General features: G+C 43.9%; 1 protein-coding gene across 1 annotated transcript in view; it reads left to right on the top strand.

Moving 5' to 3' along the window:
- Nucleotides 1-17,316, top strand: part of LOC136427013 (uncharacterized) — a 30,985-nt gene extending 13,669 nt beyond the window's left edge. The window contains exons 16-36 of the mRNA XM_066415735.1: nucleotides 575-760; nucleotides 1,412-1,618; nucleotides 2,370-2,460; nucleotides 2,816-2,866; nucleotides 4,021-4,615; nucleotides 6,032-6,576; nucleotides 7,603-7,759; nucleotides 8,482-8,612; nucleotides 9,281-9,401; nucleotides 9,764-9,907; nucleotides 10,311-10,488; nucleotides 10,986-11,157; nucleotides 11,323-11,405; nucleotides 11,710-11,922; nucleotides 12,304-12,467; nucleotides 12,949-13,130; nucleotides 14,066-14,123; nucleotides 14,914-15,066; nucleotides 15,334-15,444; nucleotides 15,704-15,793; nucleotides 16,936-17,316. Coding sequence (XP_066271832.1) covers nucleotides 575-760; nucleotides 1,412-1,618; nucleotides 2,370-2,460; nucleotides 2,816-2,866; nucleotides 4,021-4,615; nucleotides 6,032-6,576; nucleotides 7,603-7,759; nucleotides 8,482-8,612; nucleotides 9,281-9,401; nucleotides 9,764-9,907; nucleotides 10,311-10,488; nucleotides 10,986-11,157; nucleotides 11,323-11,405; nucleotides 11,710-11,922; nucleotides 12,304-12,467; nucleotides 12,949-13,130; nucleotides 14,066-14,123; nucleotides 14,914-15,066; nucleotides 15,334-15,444; nucleotides 15,704-15,793; nucleotides 16,936-16,974 — 3,671 coding nt within the window. The 3' untranslated portion in view covers nucleotides 16,975-17,316. The remainder of the gene's footprint in view (nucleotides 1-574; nucleotides 761-1,411; nucleotides 1,619-2,369; nucleotides 2,461-2,815; nucleotides 2,867-4,020; nucleotides 4,616-6,031; nucleotides 6,577-7,602; nucleotides 7,760-8,481; nucleotides 8,613-9,280; nucleotides 9,402-9,763; nucleotides 9,908-10,310; nucleotides 10,489-10,985; nucleotides 11,158-11,322; nucleotides 11,406-11,709; nucleotides 11,923-12,303; nucleotides 12,468-12,948; nucleotides 13,131-14,065; nucleotides 14,124-14,913; nucleotides 15,067-15,333; nucleotides 15,445-15,703; nucleotides 15,794-16,935) is intronic.
- Nucleotides 17,317-17,531: the final 215 nt, after the last annotated feature.

The raw sequence follows: 17,531 nt of genomic DNA, 5'->3' as shown, positions 1-17,531 counted from the left end.
GAATCTGACCGATCAAAAGTTTGAAACAATGTCACTGTTTTTGGTCATTTTTCTATATCATCAGTTGAACCCACATTAAGTTTTTGTACATTATTCATATTACACTGCACAGCGATATTTACAGCATAAGAATGCTTTGTTGTGTTGTTATCTCTTTACATTCTGTGGGTGACGATTTTTCGGTCTGAATTGAGATTTTTAAATTTTCGATGTGTACCTTAAAAGTACATGGTAGTACAAAGTATGTCTACTAAGAGCATTTTAGTGGCATCATGTTGGCATAATGGTTAGGGTGTTTAGCCCAGCACCCAGTTCCTAACAGCAATCCTAACATGCCACTGATGTTGTGCCCTTAGGGAAGGCACCTTAGTAGTACATGACTTTCCTCACTCCACCCAGGTGTAAAAATGGATACGTACCTGACTTTCGTTGAGGAGGTAAGAGGCAGTGGAAGGAGAGGGATGGGCTCTGCCTTACAACACCGAGCCTAGACACAGTGGATAAAAGCCTCACTGCCCTTACGGCCCCTTAAAGGCTATGGCACTACATTTACCTGTTTCTTTTACCTTTCAAGACAAGAAGCAGAACCTGCAGTCCAACCTGGGGGAGTACGTTGACACCTACTCCATCGAGTTCAGGGAGGACCTGGTCTTCACCAACCTGGATCCCTCCCAGTTCCACGGAGTCGACTTTGGGCCCGACAACCAACCATACGCCATCGTCAGGGCCAGCTACAGGGGCAAGGGGGATGATGACAAAGGTTCGTTATTTTACTCTTCTTGTAGAAGTTAGTTTGAATGTACTTGCCAACTATAGGGGAGAATGACAAAGTATTGTTACAGTTACATGTACATGACAGTTACCAGAGCTTTTGTTCCCACAGGGATAATGTGCATTGTACTAACCTTCAGCCTCCTTCAAAACAAATGACCACCACAATCCTATTCTCCTCACACTGGCTTAAGACATTAGATCCTTGGGTTCTTCTTTCTATTGAGGTCTCTGCCTTCATTATTGTGAAGATTCTGTAGCCTATAAAGGTCTAAGGGGGTTGTCTGCTGAAGATGAGAACTATGTGAAGGTGTTGCTTAGATCTTGGATTTGAATTCTTCCAGAGTGGGACAAAGGTAGCCTCCAAGCAGGCCCAATGGATTGCAAAGACCTTATCCAACTGGAAGAAGGAGCTTGTATAGCAATCCAAGGTTGCAAAACATAATATTACTTTTTCTGCCAGTTTGATACGGTCTTCGCAACCTATAGATCTGCTAGGAGATTAGGACAAAGGGCAACCTCTGGGGAAAGGCAGTTCCATGCACAAAATGTCCTTGACTGTATTGAGCTTGACTTCCACATTAACCAGCTGGTGTTGACCTTTACCTGTCCATGTTAACCTTGACCTGTTCCGTTCCAGCCACCATCCCTGTGAACCTGGGCTGGGTGAAAATCCCGGTGTATCGGCAGGAGCTATCCCAGGATGCCTCAGGGGAGGGGGGTCCCCCGATGCGGGGGGCGCGACCCCACTGGGACGTCATCGAGGGGGAGCAGACCATCACCGTCGTCCCGGGCAACGTCCCGGAGACCGACGTCGGGAAGGTCCCAAGGTCGTTCACTGATAAAGGTCAGGACTTGTTACATAACACAACTGTCTCCAGCCAAACTTTGAGTTTTAGTTTTCAGATTTATTTCTAGCTTAAAGTTTTTGGGAAAAATAGTTACAATTTTGCAAGATTCAATGAAAATAGTTGCTTGATGCAATTTTTAGCTGCCTTGGTTTTCTGGGCTGTTGCTTCAAGACACCGGCCTTTCACCATATTACCAAGAATGCCACTAATAGTACTAAAGTCTGAAATAGTTTCACCTTAGCTTCCATTGACTTGTATCTTTTCTGTCAGAAGAATCTTGATAGAATTTATATGGTTTCCTTTCTTGTACATTAACTTGCGACATGACACTGATATCTATCAAGAGAAGGAACATTTTTTTGACCCTTAGATAATTTTTCTCATTGACAAAAGCTTTATTTAAGAATCCTGTCTGTAGTGACCACCTGTGCACAGAGACCAGATTTTATACCTGGAATGGTCCTGTTGGTCAGTTTTGACAAAAAAACATGACTATAAGGCCCCACCATTTTGATTTCTTGGTTAAGGGAATTTTTAAAAAAATGCTAGTCTAGCTAAGATCGGAAAATCAGAATCTCAGAGGAATGTTTTTACTTTGGTGCACACAGTATCAGGGAGTGAACATGGTCAGGTGAAAGTTTTCACCCCAGCCTTCTGTTGTTTTTTTGTTGCTAAAATTAAAAAAAAAAATCTGTTAACCAAGAAATTAAATTGGTGTGGCCTAAGGAACTGTTTTTCTCCCCCCAGACGTTATGAGAGAGGGTTCCATGATGTATGCTACCGTGTTCGACCCAAGTGTGGACCTGAAGGGCGGAGACAGCGACGCTGAGGAGGAAAGGTAACTTATAGCTCACCTGTGCTATAGTCTTATGTGAACAAGAATTTATTTCTTTACACACAGTTACCAGATAAACATTCATTGCAGAAGGCTCACACTACAGTACAGTCACAGGGCTGTTGCACTGTGGTGGCTGAACACTCAGATGTTAAAAATGGGTGCATGTTTTACTTTCATGTGAGCATGTTAGCATCCATACACTGGCAGTGTGGTCATAGTCACTCATACTGATCATGTACTTGATCTAACACTAGTTACAGATAAGATAAAATTATTATTATTTTGAAAATGCATACTCGTAGTTCATGAAATTATACCTGTATGTTTATCATTTTAACCTTGCGTACATGGAAAGAATGCCGTCCACCCCACCTGTTCCCTCACCTGTGCTACCACTGCTGGAAAGGTAGGGTTACCTGTAACACACCTGGTCTGGCTTACCTGTAACACACCTAGTCTGGATTACCTGTAACACACCTGGTCAGAATTACCTGTAACACACCTGGTCTGAGATGCAATCCTCACGAACTTGTCTCTGGTTGATTTCCATCAAAATGGTGGAAACTTGTTATCATGATGTTGACCAGTGAAAGTGACTATCATGATAATCATGTCACTGTCTACTTTTCTGTGCTGTGCATTTAAAGTGATGCATGCACTACAGGTTTTCTGGAGTTGTTTTTATGCGGTCTTTAACGCCTAAGTTTTTTAAAATTAATGTCCCTGTTGTATCTGAAATGTTGGTACAGTCAAACTTGTCCATCCAACCAACTCTATCCTACAACCAACTCTTGTCAACAACCACATTCAGACAGTCCCGTCCGATTTTACATAGTAAGTGAACTCTTTAAAGCAACCAACTGCAGGCTTCAACCAGCAACCACTTCCTCATGGGCCTCAGGGGTCATAATGTGCAGATTTTACACTCCATTCAACAACAAAATAATTGACAGCGGCAATCAGTCCAGCGAGCATTTCAATAAAAGATTCTACAGTCGACGGCAAGCTTGTGTTTATGTAGCAACAAATGTAGAACAAAGTGAATTTAAATGTAGCAACAAATGTACTAGTAGAACAATGGAGACACGAATCTCAATGTAAACATTCATTGTAAGTACAACAAAGATTTTGTACATGTACCCGAAAAATCTTTTGTTATGTTAACGTTTATTGGCAATGTAATCGACAGTGCATTGTAGTCTTGTAGACAACAACAGTTTAGTTTGTTTTTTCTTGTATATACTGTATTTCTTCACTTGTCTTGTGATTTTATATGCATAACAGGCAGATAAGTGCTATATGTGCGAAGTATTTATGCAGCCTCATTTATGCCCACAAAATCAGCAAACCGACCCGAGTTTTATCCAACAGCCAACTCCAGTCAACAACCACATTTCCTTGGTCCCTTGACTGGTTGTTGGATGCAAGTTTGACTGTATTACAAGAACGTTCAAATTCACACAGAAGTCTAAGAATATTGCAGAAAATTCTTGACATGGAGTATTCGACTGACAAGACAGATCACACTGACTGACACCTTGTGTTCTACCTTCTGTTCAGAATGATAGGCGTTCTCCGCCAGCCTCTGTTACGGCTGCGTAACCCTGACAACGACGTGACGCATGACAGCACGGTGACGCTGACAGACTTGTGTAACCACGACGACGCTTGGCTCCAGACAAGCGACATGACGACACGACACGACAATAGGACAGAAACAGTACGGGTTCAGGGTATCGGAAGGGTGACACCCAGGTTCTACAGGACAGAGGACAAACTCTCATTCCCACGTTATGACGAATGTGACTTTACTGACAGACTTGACCTTGTGACTGACAATAGCGATATGAATTTAGCCCAAGTGACAGAAAAATCTGAAGACAACAAGTTCTTGCTCCCATGTTATGACACACCCAACTTTCCCAACACACAGGACCATGTGACAGACAGTAGTGATATGATTTTAGCCCAAGCAACAACAAAATCTGAAGACGATAATAACGAAGACATTAGTGGTAAGGTCAGAGTTAATTTTAAGGGTAAACTATCTGTCTTCAAGGGTAAGGAAGTGTCAAAAATTGGCACTGCAGGTAAGGAAACAACTGTGGAAGCAGCCATGGAGAAAAGTCTGCCAAGCAGTGCTACAGTTAGGGAGGTTTTGTAGTGATTGTAGACAGTGTATGGGGCTTACATGCATACATGGAAAGTACAGTCAAACTTGGTCCCAACAGACACTCAAGGGACTGAAGAAAAAGGGTGGTCCCTTTATACCTTTAAATATGTTTTCCTATTGACACAAGCAATCCTGTCTATAGTGGCCACCTTTCCACATAGACCAGATTTTATCCCGAGTGGTCTTCTGGGTTACTGGGGGTTGTTGCTCCAAACAAGAGGGTCTTAACTATGTAAAATTGGATGGGACTGTTTTAATGGGGCCTATATGACTTGTATGACTTGAGGTGGTCGGTCGGCCAGGTCTGACTGTATAATCATTATGGTACTAATTAGAAAGCATGTATAATTGTTGTAAGAATAATTAAATGTACATTCATGTGTACACATGTATGACTGTGGTAAATGCATGATCCCAAAGTGAGCTTGTTTCTACATTGTGATTAACCACAAGCATCCCGGAGGTGGAAGAGGCACCACAGATAAGGTCGGTTTGTGTACCATGACTTTGGAAATTTCACCATGACTGCATTTGTTCATTTGTTGACATTATACATTGTAATTACATAGTAATTTTAAGTAATGGCTTTAAAGGAATATAGTTTTACATATAGATCTACTCTTTCTTACCTGATAAAAAAAGTTAAGGGATTAACTTAAAGGTAAGGTATGCGCCAACAAGTATTAAAACTTTTTAATGATGAACTGCTTAGTCTATAATTTTGAAAAGTATGATGATTATGATATGATTATGATATGATATGCGATCTTAAAGTGAGCTTGTCCCTACATTTTCATTGATTACAAGCCTCCCAGAGGTTGATGAGACAACACAAAAGAGGTGACTGTTTTATCTGTACCACAAAGTTGGAATTTTGAAAGTACATGTGCTGCATGCGATCTTTATTTGTTGTGGACATTGAGACAAGCAGTTAGCAATGTTCAGAAATGACTTGTATGGAATATAGTTTTATTGATTGTAGATCTACGGTTACTCTAACGTATCTAATTCTAACTTAGCAATGCAAAAAATATAAGGTATTAAGGTAAGGTCATTTGTGCCAACTTATATATAATAATTATTATAACTCATAATTATAGAAACTCTTTAATGATGACTTGGCTGGTCTGTAGTTTTTAATATATACACTACCTTACCTAGTCCCATCCTCATGCCTGAGGGTCGGGGACTATGGTAGCATCCAGTACCAGCCTCCTCCACTTTCTCCTGTCTCTGTGGGTGCCCTCAGCCAGTGGGAGTCCTGTCCAGTCACGGAGGTCGCCCCCCCCCCCCCCCCCCCCCTACATGGCCTCCCAAGGTTCCTCCTACCATTGATTGTTCCTCACTCTGTCTATCACTTGGTATTGTGACGTGGAGTCTTAACTTTGCTGCTATCAGCTAGCCTCAGATCTAAACAGTGTCTCACTTGTCAGTGTGAAAGAAAATACTGACGTTGGCAGGGTTGAGCCAGAACCAACTCCCAAACCAACACGGGTGCCACAACAACAGCCACATCCAACTCCTGAACCAGAGCCAACTCCAGAACCAGAATCAAAACCAGAACCGACACCTGAACCAGACTTAGAGCCAGAACCGACACCTCAGCCAGAGCCAGTGTATGAGCCACAACCCGAACCTACACCGGAACCAGAACCAGACCATAAACCTGAGCCTGAACCAGACCAAGAGCCTGAGCCACAACCGCTGACTGAATCCGAGCCTCAGCCAGACCCCACACCGGTATCAGAGCCAGAAGTCCATCCTACACCAGTACCGGAGCCAACACCTGAACCAGTCATCACACCCGAACCAGAGCCCCAACCTTCACCAGAACCAGAACCTGATTCTCCCGAGCCGGATGCTGAACCGGCCCCCACGCCCCAGTCTGCATCTGAACCACCTGTTCCTGAACCGCCCGGCTCTAGTGGTTCACGGCAGGAGAGGTACTCCCACTGTGGGACTCAGAGTTGCCTCACAGTAATGTTAACTGCACAGGTCTGCCAACTCTATGCACTGTAATGTATGTCTTACAATCATGCAGGTAAAAGCAATGCATCCCCACCACTACACACTTGTTGATGATAACCATATCCAGTTGCCATATGACTCAAATAAAGTATAATGGATTTGCAAATATCAGATGGTCCTTACCTTTCAAGCTGTCATAGCTGTTGATGAATTATAGTCAATTTGAGGTGCAACAAATACATCATGATGTTCTGTAACTCTTTCCTACAAGCACCCCTGAAGTGGAGGAACACAGGTAACAAATATTATGGTTTCATGACATTCAGTAGCAGAAGTACAAACTGCTGTCATCTTAAGTATGTTGTAGACTCGTGTTAGGTGTAGGTTACAACTGTTTGGTAAAGTTTTGTTTGTTACATGTTACGTGTATTACTAACTAAGTCTTGACAAATATGATTCTTCCACTGATCATGACAGAGAAGACAGATGCTACGTACAGTATTTACAGGTTCATTGGACCGGGAAAATTCTCCTAGCTCTTTTCAAAAAGTACAATGAATGGTGGACCAGGGATTAATGTCCCCTCTAAGGACTGTAGCCCTTTCCGGTAGCATTCATACCGGATGAGCGAGACCGCCGGAGTTCAAACTCACAACCCCTTGGTCCAGTGGCAGGGTCACTCTCAGGGCCGTCTCCAGGGACCTGAAGGAAACTTTGCTTGTAGGGATTGAATGAATTTTACCACATTCGTCGAAAAATCTTAACTTCAAGACATAGAATTGATGAAAATGTATTTTTTAAAGCTTAAGATGACAGATTTAACCAGTTACAACATGAATAAAGAACATACTAGGCTCCCAAACAAATATTTAAATTGGGACAGAAAAAATCTAAAGCTGGAGACAGTCCTGGTCACTATATTCAACCACAGGACTACGCACGCTTCACTCTATGTGTATGTGTATGCAGTTCTAACTCGTGCTGCACTTTTCCCACCCCAGTGACGCCGACGTTGTCCCGACCGTCGACTCGGAGCCGTTCGTGTTCTTTAACCCTGAGACGGCCGAGGACCAGCCTTCGGCCCCAGACATCTCGGAGGGCATCGACCTCTACGTGGACCGGGTGCAGTTCATCCCCGACAACGCCACCATCATCAAGGTCACCTTCAAATCTGCAATTTACAAATGTCCCTAACTTGACCTTGAAAATGCCCTTGACTTGAACTTGACCTAGAAAATCCTTTACTTGATCTCAAAAATGCCCTTTACTTGACCCGATTTAGAAATGCTCTTTACAGCGCCCTTTACTTGACCTTGAAAACCTTGTCAAACTTGAAACATTCTAAAAAGACTTGTTACCCACACCAGTAGGTGTTGCGGGTGTTGTAAAATTGTAAAAATTATGTTTGTTTACCACTCAGTAGATTGTATTACATGTACTGTAATTGAACTTGTTTCTTTTACTGTAACTTTATGTTCACTGTTTTCACGGTCACCTCTGTACCGTGAACTTATCATCACCATGACCTGTTGTAATTATCTATGATTCCTTGACTTGCCGCCACCATGAAGTTAAAGTTCAGTGAAAATGTCAATTTTCCGTACACCCTGAAATTTTGCTACCGTGAAGATAAAGTGAATTACAGTATATGACAAAGTATGGGAGTTGTTCATGCACCACTACCAGTGGACTACTGAAGTACTAGTGGCCATGTGTGGGCCTGCAGGAGTCCACTGTGTTCCGCTGCTGCAGTGCTATGGACACCCTGCAGCTGCAATCAGTGCATGTGTGGCCCAAGGGTTACAGAAACGGGCCCACCCCTATACACTGAAAGGTGTGTGAAGGATTCTAACTAAAGTAACTGTCGTTGCTGTTGCTAGGTAACGGGTCGGGTGATGAAGTCGAACCTGGACAGTCTGCCCGACATCTCGGCGTTCGCGGAGCTTGACAGTTCGGCACGATGTCCGCAGCTGGCGTACCGACTCCCGCTCAACACCGACCCCGAAAACAGGTTCGGGCAGAATATTAGTTTGAACGCTAGATTCAGACTCAGAGGAGGGGGAGTGAGGTGTTGCTGTTGGCTTGTCTATATTTGTGGGAGTGAGTGTGTGTGTGCAATTTCCACTACACATATTACGTCATTGCAACACCCAGTGCTGAATATGTTTGGGGAACTGGAAGGAATACCAGAAAAGTCTCCCATTCTCTTGTTCCCTCTTAGTAAGTCTTACCTTCCATTTGATATGCTAATCATGGGTTTCCATAGGATATCATTCATAATACCTAGTATACGTAGTGTTGATTGAAAGGAATCTAGATTGCCTGTTAAGTAAAGACGTTACCAATGAATCTTGATGATCTCACTAACCAGGAAGCCGATGTCCCCAGATACCCTGGTGCTGCTGAGAGTCTAATTTCTTTGTTTTCCTAGTGTAGGGCATCTAAAAGACGCTCTGGCACATTGCTAGCTAATAGCCTGGTCTAGATAATTTGGAGCTAATTGGGGTTGTTGATAACCTTGCTAACCAAGAAGCCGATGTCGCCTGACACGCTAGTCCTGCTGCGAGTATAATTTCTTTGTTTTCTTAGTGTAGACGCCCTGCTAGCTAATAGCCTGGTCTAGATAATTTGGAGCTAACTGTCAATACAGTAACTTTGTTTGATAATCCTGCTGACCAGGAAGCCAATGTCGCCTGACACACTGGTCCTGCTGAGAGTCTACACGGTGGACAAGGACTCCAAGACTCTCCTGGTGATTGGCAGCTGTCTGTTCCCACTTTTCGAGCAGGAAGATGGACAGGTGACAATCTTCTTGTTTTGTAGTAAAGTGTCTAAGCTTAATGCCGATCATAAATTATGGTTATTTATAAAGACATTGGAAATTTGGAAAAGTGTTTGCCTCTGAAGCTAATTTGATTGCCGTTACAAGGTGAGTTTGGAAAAGTTTTGAAAAAACTGCAAATTTTCTACAAATGGTTTTGTTCGTGATAAAAATGTAGTTGCCAGAATGTAGAGTAAAGCATTGCAAGTACAATCTAAGAGTGTGTAAAATACACCCTGTTAAATGTTTAACATTCAGGCACAGACTTTCAACCCTTATTGCCGTATTGGAGCATGACTCTGATACATGTATGTCCTCCTGTTGCCCCCCTCCCCCTTTAGACCAGGTTCAATGTCGGAGGTCACCAGCTGAGACTCCGGAGGGGGATGCCGGACACCAAGAAGCCGCTGCTAGCCTCGTCGCTAGACAACGTCATCCCGGTACCCGGGGCCTCCATCCTCCTCAGACTCATGCCACACGGAGAGGTAAGGCCTCTGTACAGTGTCACATTGGTGAGGCTTCTGTACAGTGTAACATTGGTTAGGCTTCTGTATTGTATAACATTGTGTGTGAGAACTCGCTGGTAGCCTCAACCTTAGTGAACGTCATCCCAGTACCCGGGGCTTCCTCAGACTCATGTCACATGGCGATTAACATTAGTTAGGCTTTTATACAGTGTAATATTTGTTAGACTTTGATAACAAGTTTTTGGTCAAACTCAGAATTTTTTTACCTAGCCATCATTTTGGTGACTGGTACCTTCCTCAGGGCAATACTCCCTCCCATACCCCTGGAAGCTTATGATTAGATTTGTCAAATTATAAATATCTTTCCAACTTCAAAGTGAGCACTGCCTGAGCGTTATGTTATATTTTATAATGCTTGCAGGAAATGATTCCAGCACCCCCGTACAAGAATGGTTTCTACCACTCGGAGAAGAGTCGGCCCAACATGTCGGAGATGCGGATCCTGCGGGACTTCCAGAGCGACACGCTTTTCCCGCTGTCCGTGCGCGAGGCCATCCACCGCCTGCAGATCGCACAGGGCATGGCGCCCGCCGAGGAAGGTCAGGGGTCATGCTTTAGGTCAAAGTTGGGCACTGTTGGTCAAAGGACACTTACTAGGTCACACTTGGGTCTTGTACCCAGGTCACTTTGGTAAAGCACTAGAAAAGGTTTGAAAAATGGTAAAATGAATGCTTTAGGTCAAACATGGGCACTGTTGGTCAAAGGTCACTTACTGGGTCACACGGTTACTTGGATCTTGTACCCAGGTCACTTTGGTACTAGAAAAGGTTGGGAAAATGGTAAAATGATTTCCGATACACTCCAGACATCTGCTTGGTACATGTGTTGATACAAAGTTTTGATATGTATTATGAAAATGTTGGGCGATTCAATGTCAACGGAGGTTAGAACTAGATGAATAAAAAAAGTTGATACCTATTAACTCCTGTTGGTGTTATGACTTTTTGCAGTTACCTCTGAGTTTTTGTCTTGAATTTCATTAATTTTGTGAAACTTTTATTCATCCTTTCAATTTCTACCTTCTTTTCTTGTTTAGAGTCTGATGCAGCCCTGGAGCAGTGGTACCGCGACCGGCTGGACGCCAAGAAACACCTCCCGCCGCGAACCCCCGCGAGTCACAGCGACCTGCTGCGGGCTGTGCGGTACCACATCCAGACGGGCATCGGCATCCAGGTGGAGCAGGCACATGGGGTCAACGGTAGGTCACGGTTTAACCTTTAACCCTTCCCTCTAACCCCCGCGAGTCACAGTGACCTGCTGCGGGCTGTGCGGTACCACATCCAGACGGGCATCGGCATCCAGGTGGAGCAGGCACATGGGGTCAACGGTAGGTCACGGTTTAACCTTTAACCCTTCCCTCTAACCCCCGCGAGTCACAGTGACCTGCTGCGGGCTGTGCGGTACCACATCCAGACGGGCATCGGCATCCAGGTGGAGCAGGCACATGGGGTCAACGGTAGGTCACGGTTTAACCTTTAACCCTTCCCTCTAACCCCCGCGAGTCACAGTGACATGCTGCGGGCTGTGCGGTACCACATCCAGACGGGCATTGGCATCCAGGTGGAGCAGGCACATGGGGTCAACGGTAGGTCACGGTTTAACCTTTAACCCTTCCCTCTAACCCCCGCGAGTCACAGTGACCTGCTGCGGGCCGTGCGGTACCACATCCAGACTGGCATCGGCATCCAGGTGGAGCAGGCACATGGGGTCAAGGGTAGGTCACGTTTTAACCTTTAACCCTTCCCTCTAACCCCCGCGAGCCACAGCGACCTGCTACGGGCCGTGCGGTACCACATCCAGAAGGGCATCGGCATCCAGGTGGAGCAGGCTCACGGGGTCAACGGTAGGTCACATAATAACCTTTAACCCTTACCCTCTAACCCCCGCGAGCCACAGCGACCTGCTGCGGGCCTTGAGGTACCACATCCAGACTGGCATCGGTATCCAAGTGGAGCAGGCTCACGGGGTCAACGGTAGGTCACATAATAACCTTTGAACTTTAGCCATAACCCCTACAGACACATGGGGTCAATGGTTAGGTCATGTAACCTTAGACATTTAACCCGAACCCCACACAGACCTATGGGGTGTAGGGACACATACCCTTTGAACTTTAGCCCTAACCCCCACAGACAGATGGGGTCAATGGTAGGGACAAGTAACTTTTGACATTTAACCTAGTCCCCACAGGCACACAGGGTCAACAGTCGGGTCACATAATCTTTGACCTTTAACCCCAAACCGTCACAGGCACATAGCTACAGTGTATGAAACCATGATGCCAAAAAAGTGTTTCAGAATCTATATTCTATGTTTGAGGTGAAGGCTGATTTTTTGTGTGTTTGTCTCCCCAGGTGAGGGCTTGTACGTGAACGTGTTTGCCCGAGTCTCCCCTGGCGCGGAGGCCCGTGAGTTGGAGAACACACCTGAGGGGTACGGCGGGGAGGACAAGATCATCAGCACCAAACACGACTTCACCAGCCTGCAGAAGGCACCCAAGTGGCTCGACCCACCCTCCGTAAGTTTGTATCATTACTATCAAACACGACTTCATCAGCCTGCAGAAGGCACCCAAGTGGCTCGACCCACCCTCCGTAAGTTTGTATCATGGAACAACAATATTAATCCATGGAAGTCTCCAACAGCTGCCCCAAAAGTCACCCACCGTTGAGTAAAATTTGTTGGGTATTGCTGTCGAGCCAAGCAGGCAGTCTCTTCTTCTTTCTTGCCTTTAATGCCCACGGTCTTGATGAAGACCATTCTGGCATGTTGGGAAAGTCGTGTAAAGTGCCTTTCTTAAGGGGCACAAGATCGGTGACACAGCAGGATTCGAACCCGGGACCACTTGGTTCTGAGCGGAACACGCTGCCGTTGCGCCACACGACCCCACACAGTCCACTCTTCCTGTTTACATGACTGTATGTTACGTTATGCAGATAGCACACGTGACTCGGCCAGCAATGAAAGTGAATTTAGGAAGTGTTTTTTGTTCCTTTCAGATCATCCACCCGCACCTGGAGCCGAACACCTGCCTTCTGATCCAGGTGTTTGGTCTGGACGCCGTCTACACGCCTCAGCCCGACGGCAGCGCGGCCGGAACGGTCAGCGGGAAGCGCGGACAGGAGGTCCGACTGACCACCGAGTCCCAGCTGGGCTGGACAGCCGTGCCGGTCTTCGACAGGTCAGTGTCTGTTCATTTGTTTGTGTACATGCTGCAGTGCCGGAACGATCGCTGTACCGCTCTTCGATAGGTCAGTGCCGTCATTGATTGATTGATTGATTGATTGATGATTGACTGATGGTCTATTGATTGCTTTGACTGACCAGCTAATTGATTCACTGACTAACTGACCGATTTATTGATTGATTGACTGACTGGACCACTCTTTGACAGGTGAGTGCTGTCATTGATCGATGGTTACATGATGTGTGGATTGGTTGATTGACTGACAGATTGATCCATTGATTAGTATGATTGATTGATTGATTAATTGATTTGAATGTCCCATTTTTCGTACTTTAAAAAAATTGTGATACCGGTATATAATGTCTGATAGAAATACTAACAAATGTGTCCACTTCTTGTTCTCTTTACCCACTCCCTTCTCTGAAGATACACGACAAGGTAACCGACTGAGAAAGTAATTGAGAAAACAAGTTTAAAGGAGCGTGTTGTAGAATTTTGGTGCCAAAACTGCAAGTATTCTGAATTTGAAAATCTCCATTCAGATTTGCAATTTGCAACTTGTTTTCAACAAATTCATCACTTTTTCACATCTCCAGTGTTGGTCAACAATGCGAAAGTCCTCTAGTTTTTATAGCCTAACGAAAACACCCCAGCTAGCTGGACAAAATGGCTGACAACTCAAATGGCAGTATATTTCAAGTCAGACACAAAATATATATTCATGATGCATACACTGTAAATATCACTGTGCAGTGTAATATGGTGGACCCAGCTTATGATTATATGATCAAAAACAGTGACTTAATTATTTCAATGTTTTGATCGGTCAGATTCTACAATACGCCCCTTTAAGATGCTGAATGTGCCCTGTGTTGTGCACAGTTGTGAGTGTCAGGGTTGTGTAAACCGTGTTCTGTGTTTTCCTACAGGGGCTGCGTGATGGCCGGGGTCCACAACGTGCCTCTGTTTATGGGGATGCCGAGTACTGTGAGTAACAAGTTTGTTTGTTTTTTCAAACTTTTTTTCACATCTAATTTCAACTCGAACAGACACGGACCATGAACCAGCTTGCGCCCTACTATATGTTGTAGCAATTGTGTATTGTTGTACCATGAATATGTAATGATATATGTTGATAGAGTTATAAGGACTCAAATGACTATGTATCTCTGTTATAGGACTCAAATGACTGTGTATCTCTGATAGAGTTCTTAGGACTCAAATGACTGTGTATCTCTGCTATATTGTATCTGACCCTAACCTCTTCCCTTATGACCTCAATGAAAAGCGGCCTGATTTGAGCTTATCATGAATAAACAAAGGTTCAAACAAACTCTCATAAAATTCCTAGACTGTCAGAGTACTCATTGAGAATTTAAAGAAATCTACCAGAAATGTAGAATGTAGCATTGGTGATCCCGAGGTATGCACACTTCAGGTATCGTATAGTGTGTAATGTTTTAATCTGTGTGCATAGACTAAGTTAGTTTTCTATTTACAGGAATTTCTGACGACATTGCAATGAAGTTGTATAGTATAATGTTTTAGTTGTACTCATAGCTTGTTTCTTATTTTTAGGAATTCCTGGCAAACATTGCTGTTAAGTCAGTGGAGTTGAGATTCAGATTGTTGTGTGCAGTATTGTTGTCATGTTGATTTGTTTTTGTATATTTTCGGGAATTTCTGACAAACATTGCAGTGAAGTTGGTCAAGTTGAGATGAATGTTACTGTTTTCCTGCTGATTTACGGAGAAACTTGTTTTTTGTCTTTTTGCAGGAATTCCTGACGAATATAGCTGTGAAGTCGGTAGAGTTGAGTATGAAAGAGGCTCTGAACACGGGAAGCGACCGGCTCTGTAAAGAGTATTCCTCGCTGGTGGTGAAGGTCTACGACGCCCACTACAACCCTGAGGAGTGCATCCCCATCCCTGTAAGTTCCGTTCTGATTTTGGAAAGATGCAATGAACATGTACATATGTCCTGTATTATTCAACTGATTGGACACAAAGCATTCACAATTGGACGACAAGAAAAGTCATACTTTGAAAGAGACTGTAGGTTCCCTGGTCAAAATTGCCATTGCAACATCCTTTGTGGTTGCCATGACAACATCATGGTTGCCATGACAACACCCTCCATAGTTGCCATGACAACACCCTCCATGGTTGCCATGACAACATCCTCCATGTCCCCACAGATCCGTGACGAGCTGCTGAAGATCGACAATGTCAGTAAGTTCAAGAAGACCATGGGAGGGGTGAAGAGCAAACCCCTGTCTCAGCTGGTGCTGCAGTACCTCGATAAGAAGGTAGGCGGCAGTGTTTCCTTGTCTGTTGTTCTTGAAAAACGTATAATTTATATATTAGTGTACCTTTATGTATTTGCAGTGTATCCATGTCTGTATGCAAGCATTTCTCTGTGTACTTACAAATGTATGCAAGTGTGGTCAACATGTTTGTGTGTGCAACTGTGCATATATCTGAGTGTGTGTGTGTGTGTGTGTGTGTGCATGTACACATGAATACTAGTATGTGTGTGTGCTGACACAACTCTATCCCCCTCCCCAGCTGCAGAAACAGGGCACCAGTAGCGAGGTGTACCAGCGCGAGGAGGGCTTCTACGACGAAGCCATGGGGGAGACCTTCTACAACCTCATGGTCAGTACTGCTGTACATGTACCTTTTGTCATCTGTTTCTTTGTGAGGCCATCTTTTTACTTTCTTGTTTCTTGGCCATTGTACTAAGTAAACGTGAGAATGAAACAAAACAAAACAGGACCAAAGTGCAGATTCTCTGTTTTAATATGATCTTATAATCTTTCAGTTCAGCGTTTTCTTATCAAAATTCAAGAATCAAGGCAATCAGATGGTGTGACCCTAATTCGTCTTCAAAGATAAAAGAATGCTTAGTAGAGCAGTTATGAGTAAAGTGAATCACATATTATGTACATCTAAAAGTACAGAAAAGTGCATATGGTTGTTGAGTAATACATGTATGGACTAATGTGTGAATTACCCCCCTCCCCCTGCAAACAGAGTGACCTTGTACCATAGCAACCATGAGGTAGGACCCCATGGAACATGCAACCATACATGTATAAGGCATGGCAGAAGGGTGGCTTTGGCTGTTGCACCTCCATGCCTATTTTTTCAAGATTTACCTTGCAGATAATCAGGCACCATATAGAGCCTTTCTCTATGATCAGTTTTCTTTATAACTTGCTCATTTTAGGCTGTTCAGAAGAATTAAGCTGTCAAAGGAAGTTGCAGAAACGATTTCTGTGTGTGTGTGTGTGTGTGTGTGTGTGTGTGTTTCGCTGCTGCTACCCATGCGTGCACATGCACCTGCTCACCTTCTTGCACGACCTTGACTGCACGACCCTGGCAATGCAGCCTTGGCTGCATGACCTTGGCTGTACGACCTTGGCTGCATGACTTTGGCTGTACGACATTGATTAAGGTGTTTAACTTCAGACACATGTGGTGTACTAAGTGTACTAAGAAAGACACAGGCGTGAATCCCAACTCCAAGCATCGTTGTCACTGTCTTGAACCAGCATGCATGCTACTGATACAATCCTTCAGAGACTTTGGGAGGTAAAAGACCATGGAAGGAGAGGGATAGCTCCTAAACACAGTAATCTAGGATCCACTGCCCCTACAGTCTCAAAGGCTATGGCATCTTTACCTTCAATCCCCTCCCCCCCCCTCCCCACCTGAAGCAATAAGGATTAACTTTAAATTTGTCAACAGGATAAGATGAAAATCAAAAGATTTCATTTTCTTGTTTCTTTCTGCAGGAGAACGCCCTGATGAATGCTGGGTACGGACCCTTGTGAGCACGTGCAGCATCATCCAATGGGATGCCTTCATTTCATTCTCATGTATATCTATATATTTGTAACACTAAATCTGTATTTTATTGTATTCAGTGAGGAGGAAGCCCACAGTATGCTTTGCCTCTCAAAGAAATGTTTGTTTGATTGTTTGTAACTTGTAAGTCGCTAATGTTCCTTGTTTCGTGTCTGTGTTATGTGTAGTAATCAGAAGGGAAAAATCATACAAATGTAAATGTGCAATTCTGTGAAAATCTTTGTGATTGAAATAACCACTTGTTGATGTTCTGAGTAAGTTTTTCACTGTTGTGTGTTTTGTTATGTGTTATAAATGTTCCAACTGAATCACTACTGTTTGTGTTTTTTTCGTGTTGTTTTTATTTTGAAATATGCAGTACTAGTCAAGGGTACACTGATCAGTACCCTGCACAGAAGATTTAGTCTGTATATTTTCTATCATGAAGTTATCTAAGCCAGTCAGTATTTACTTGGTTTAGTTATAAATCAATCAATTTATCAGATAATCAATCAATTACGGATTTTTCTTTCAGTGACTGTTC

The sequence above is a fragment of the Branchiostoma lanceolatum genome, chromosome 1 (assembly GCF_035083965.1).
Source record: "Branchiostoma lanceolatum isolate klBraLanc5 chromosome 1, klBraLanc5.hap2, whole genome shotgun sequence".
Lineage (NCBI taxonomy): Eukaryota > Metazoa > Chordata > Leptocardii > Amphioxiformes > Branchiostomatidae > Branchiostoma > Branchiostoma lanceolatum.
Note: the sequence above shows the minus strand (reverse complement) of the source record. Positions and strands in the feature narration are given on the sequence as shown.